The following is a 4326-nucleotide window of genomic DNA, read 5'->3' as shown; positions in this document are numbered from 1 at the left end:
GCTCTCAGACCAGACCCTTGGCTTCTCTGGGCCACCAGTGGGGAGAGTCTTAGGGTGTGCACGGTGCTTGACGTGTGATAACCGTGTGAGCCAGGAGCTGCCCCCCCACCCCCCGTCCTCTGGAGTGGGGTTCGGATCCAGTTCTTCTTGACTCAAAAAATGCAGCCTTCTAGCCACCGTTACCCCACCCCACCCCCATCCCAAGGGAGGCTTCTGGGTGAGATCTCTGGGAGGGTGCGAAGGCTTCGGGGTGTAGCAGAGAACCTTGGCCTGGACATTCTCCTGCCTTTCAGTCTTCCTCCCCAGATTTCCCCCTATGGCCCCTCCTTTGGCCGCCCTCTCACCCCAGAAGTGCCCCCAGCACCCCTTCTTATGCCTTTGGAGCCTCCATGTTGAGGCAGGGCCCAGGCCCCGCCCCCCCCCCCCCCCGCCTCCTTGCTGCCAAGGCTTGCCCTGGCCCTGCCTGAGAATCTTCCCCCTTTGACTCTGTTAGAGGTGGCCCAGCCCCTGCCAAGGGCCCAGGTGCCCAGGAGCTCGGGGCCTCAGCCTGCGGAGCCTGCCCAGCTTCATTTCCCTGGGACCCTCCAAGGTGATGTGCTAGGACGTTGGGCGGTGGGAAGTACAGCCTGGGTGGACAGCTCAGGCCCGGCACACACGAGGGCTTTCCTTCAGCTCCAGGATGTGCCCGCTTTCTTCCTGGGGAGGTTCCAAGGAGCTGTGTGCGAGCAGAGCCTCCACACAGGTCCCTACTGGCTGGGCAGGAAGAGCTCAAGCCTGGGAGCAGCAAGGCTCTCGCTGACCACATGGCCTCTGGCTGATTGGAGGGCTTCCTGAGGGAGGATCACGGTGGGTGGGCTTATGGAATGCCAGCCTGACCTTTATTTTTATTATTAAATTTATTTAGATTATTTTCCCATGGTTCCATGATTCATGATTTTTCCCTCCCCCCCATAGCTGACAAGCACTTCCACTGGGTTATACATGGATCATTGTTCAAAACCTATTTCCATGTTATTCACAAGTGTTTTTGTGCACACTCATCTACATCACAGATGAAAGTGCACAAAGACAATCATCATCCTCGGTTACCGAGAGACGACTGCTATACTATACTAATAGAGACATATTTTAAAGTCAGAATCCCCAATCACATCCCCATCACACCATGTGATCAATCATATGTTTTTCTTCTGCATTTCCGCTCCCCCAGTTCTTCCTCTGGATGTGGATACATTCTTTCTCATGAATCCCTTGGGGTTGTCCTGGGTCATTGCATTGCTGCTAGTAGCAAAGTCAGTTACATTCTATCTTGCCACAGTGTATCCATCTCTGTGTACAATGTTCTCCTGGTGCTGCTCCTTTCACTCTGCTTCACTTCCTGGAGGTCGTCCCAGTTCACATGGAGTCCCTCCAGTTCATCATTCCTTTTAGCACAATAATATTCCATCACCATCAGATTCCACAATGTGTTCAGCCATTCCCCATGGAGGGCATCCCCTCATTTTCCAGATTTTTGCCACCACAAATAGTACAGCTATGAATATTCTTGTACAAGTCTGTTTCCTTATTATCTCTTTGGGGTACAAACCCAGCAGTGGTACTAGCCTGACCTTTTGAGGAGGGTGAGGGGGTTGGTTGGTAGGGGAGTGGGTTGGGTCTCTGCCCAAAGGCAGAAAATAAAGCAGGAACCCCTGATTTCTAACTCCAGGTTCCTTGGCATTAGGACTCTAATAAATAGGACTCTGGCCCTCAGGGGAGTGGGCAGTGCCTGTGGGCCATCCTTGCCAGGGGCTCAAACTGAAGCCCTGGGTCTGCCTACTGGGCAGTGATTTGGGTGCTTCCTAGGAGGAGGTATCCAGAGGTCCTTGCTTCTGGGGCATAGGTGGCAGGGAGAGGGGCAGCAGTCATTGGCCTGGCTGTGAAGGTAAAATGGTCCAAGAATCCCTAAAGGAGAGAGACCCGTCCTGCTAGGGTGCTAATGAACCATGGTGGCTTTTCTCATCTAGTTCTGGGCCTGGGATACCCCCTCTCCCAGCAGTTTGTGCTAAGAGAGAGACAGAGACAGAAACAGAGACAGAGCAACACAGAGACAGAGGGGAGACAGAAAGACAGAGAGACAGAAAGACAGAGGAGGGAGAGACAGAGGGAGAGAGAGAAGAGACAGAGACAGAGAAAGAGAGACCAAGAGAGACAGAGAGAGAGAGAGAGAGAGAGAGAGAGAGAGAGAGAGAGAGAGAGAGAGAGAGAGAGAGAGAGAGAGAGAGAGAGAGAGAGACAGAGAGAGAGACAGAGAGAGACAGAGAGAGACAGAGAGAGAGACAGAGAGAGACAGAGAGAGAGTCACAGAGACACAAAGACAGAGAGAAGGGGGGGAGAGACACCCAGAGAGGGAGAGAGAGAAGAGAGTCAGAGACAGAGAAAAACACAGAGAGACAGAGAGAAAGGAGAGAGAAACAGAGAGACAGAGAGAGAAGGGAGAGCCAGAGAGTGAGAGAGGGAGAAGGGAGAGACAGAGAGAGAGACAGAGAGGAAGAGGGAAGAGAAAGGAGAGACAGAGACACAGCAACAAGAAAGAGACAGACACAGAGAGATGGGCCCCTCTCGTGTGTGTGGCAGCTGCCCCGTGGCCCGTGCCTCTGTCTCTCTGTCTCTCACGTTGCCTCATGTTCTTGTTCAGCTTTTCCCTGCTGTGGATGGACGGGGGGATGGATTCTGGGGGCAGTTCTGGACAAGACGACAGGGCGATGGACCATGGCTGCGTGGGAGGCGCTTGTTTGGCAGGAGAAGGGCCACCTCTTGGCGAGAGAAGGCAGGGAAGGAGACGGTGGGGGCAGAGAGCCAAGCTGGGAGATGATGGGGAGGCGGGGGTGCCCGTGGGCATGGCCTCTGCTTTTTCGGGGCAGTAGAAGATGTGGCAGGTTAGGGGCGGACCAGGAGGCTTGAGGAAGGATGACAAAGTGTGGGCCACCCGCCAGAGGGGGAAGAGTAGAAGCGTCCCTGGGCCGGGGGAGGGGCTGGGCGCCATCTTGGCTACGTCCTAGCGGTGGCCCTTTCTGTGTTTCCCAACATGTGTTCTGCGGAATATGCGTGGGTCCTCGAAGGCAGCCTGGGTGCCAGGTAGCCTAATGGGCGCCTGGAAAGGCCCGGGGCCTGCTACCCCGGCTCTCTTGGGCGGGAAGAAGCCCTCCTCCGGGGCTGCCGCCGCCATCTCTCCCCCCAGCCCTCACTCACTTCTGTGTGGCCCTTTAAGGGTTCCAGGGTCAGCTCCTGCCTGCAGGCAGCCTCTGGGGGCCCTGGGGGGCCGGTGGGAGCTTTGTGGGTGGCTTGGCTTGCCTGTCCTGGGGGGCAGTGACTCACCCGGGTCATTCTTACTTGGTTTTGACCCCCCCAGCATCATCCAGTGCCCCCATGGGTCCCCACCCCCCCCCCCCCCCCCCGGCCTCGGACCCTCTTCTGGAACGGCTGCCGCCTCCGATGCTCCTGCTCAGCCTCCTTGGCCGGGCTCTGGCGGGCGCTCTCCTCTTCCCCCGGCGCCCCTTTGCCTGCAGATCCAGCAGCTTCCGCAGATTTGGCGACTGCGAGCTTGTCGGGCCTCCCTCCTTTCCGGCCTCCGCTCTCGGGCTCGGCCGTGCCGCTGACCGCTCAAGGCCGAGGTCGTGGCTCTGTCCTCCCCGACTTCCCTCCTGCCTCGGCATCCGTCGGAGGAGGGTCAGCGAGGGCTGTGCTGTGGGGGTTAAGGGACTTGCCCAGGGTCACCCTGCTGGGAAGCGAGGCCAGATTGGAAGCCAGGACAGGACCCCCGTCTCCAGGTCTCTCTCCCCTGAGCCGCCCGGCTGCCCCTCACCCGCCAGCCCCCCATCTGTCCTCGGCCCCGCGGGGGTCTCACCGAAGATCTGGGCTCCGTCGCCGTCTCCCCAGCACCCCTCTGTCCCATCTGGGCACCCCCTCCTGCCCCCTGGCACCGGCGCCTCCTTCTGCCCACCATCCTCGGCGTGTGGCCTCCCCGGAGCCCGTGAACCCTTGGGGCAGGGGGCTGGCCCTTAGCAGGCACCTCATCGACATTCATTGGGTGGAAGAGGGCAGCCAGGTGGCACGGTGTGGGCCTGGCATCAGGAGGGCCCGAGTTCGAGAGCAGCCTCCGACGCTGGCCAGGTGACCCTGGCAAGTCCCCTCCCCCCACGGCCTCCGTTTCCTCCTCCATCAAATGAGCTGGACAAGGAGCCCTCGGAAGCCGGGCGGCCGGGCGGGCGTCTCGGGAGAGGCTCCCCGCTGCGGCCTGCGCCCTCCTCTCGCTTCCTCGGGGACTTGGGACGGTCCGATGGGAAG

The 4326-nt window shown here is 58.8% G+C and overlaps 1 protein-coding gene across 1 annotated transcript in view; it reads right to left on the bottom strand.

Annotated features, from left to right (window-relative positions):
* Positions 1-3208, bottom strand: part of LOC130453789 (uncharacterized) — a 5281-nt gene extending 2073 nt beyond the window's left edge. The window contains exons 1-2 of the mRNA XM_056794556.1: positions 3068-3208; positions 2656-2938 (exon numbers count right to left, since the gene is read on the bottom strand). Coding sequence (XP_056650534.1) covers positions 2656-2938; positions 3068-3208 — 424 coding nt within the window. The remainder of the gene's footprint in view (positions 1-2655; positions 2939-3067) is intronic.
* Positions 3209-4326: the final 1118 nt, after the last annotated feature.

The sequence above is a fragment of the Monodelphis domestica genome, chromosome 1, assembly GCF_027887165.1.
Source record: "Monodelphis domestica isolate mMonDom1 chromosome 1, mMonDom1.pri, whole genome shotgun sequence".
NCBI lineage: Eukaryota > Metazoa > Chordata > Mammalia > Didelphimorphia > Didelphidae > Monodelphis > Monodelphis domestica.
This window is presented reverse-complemented; position numbering and strand designations above follow the sequence as displayed.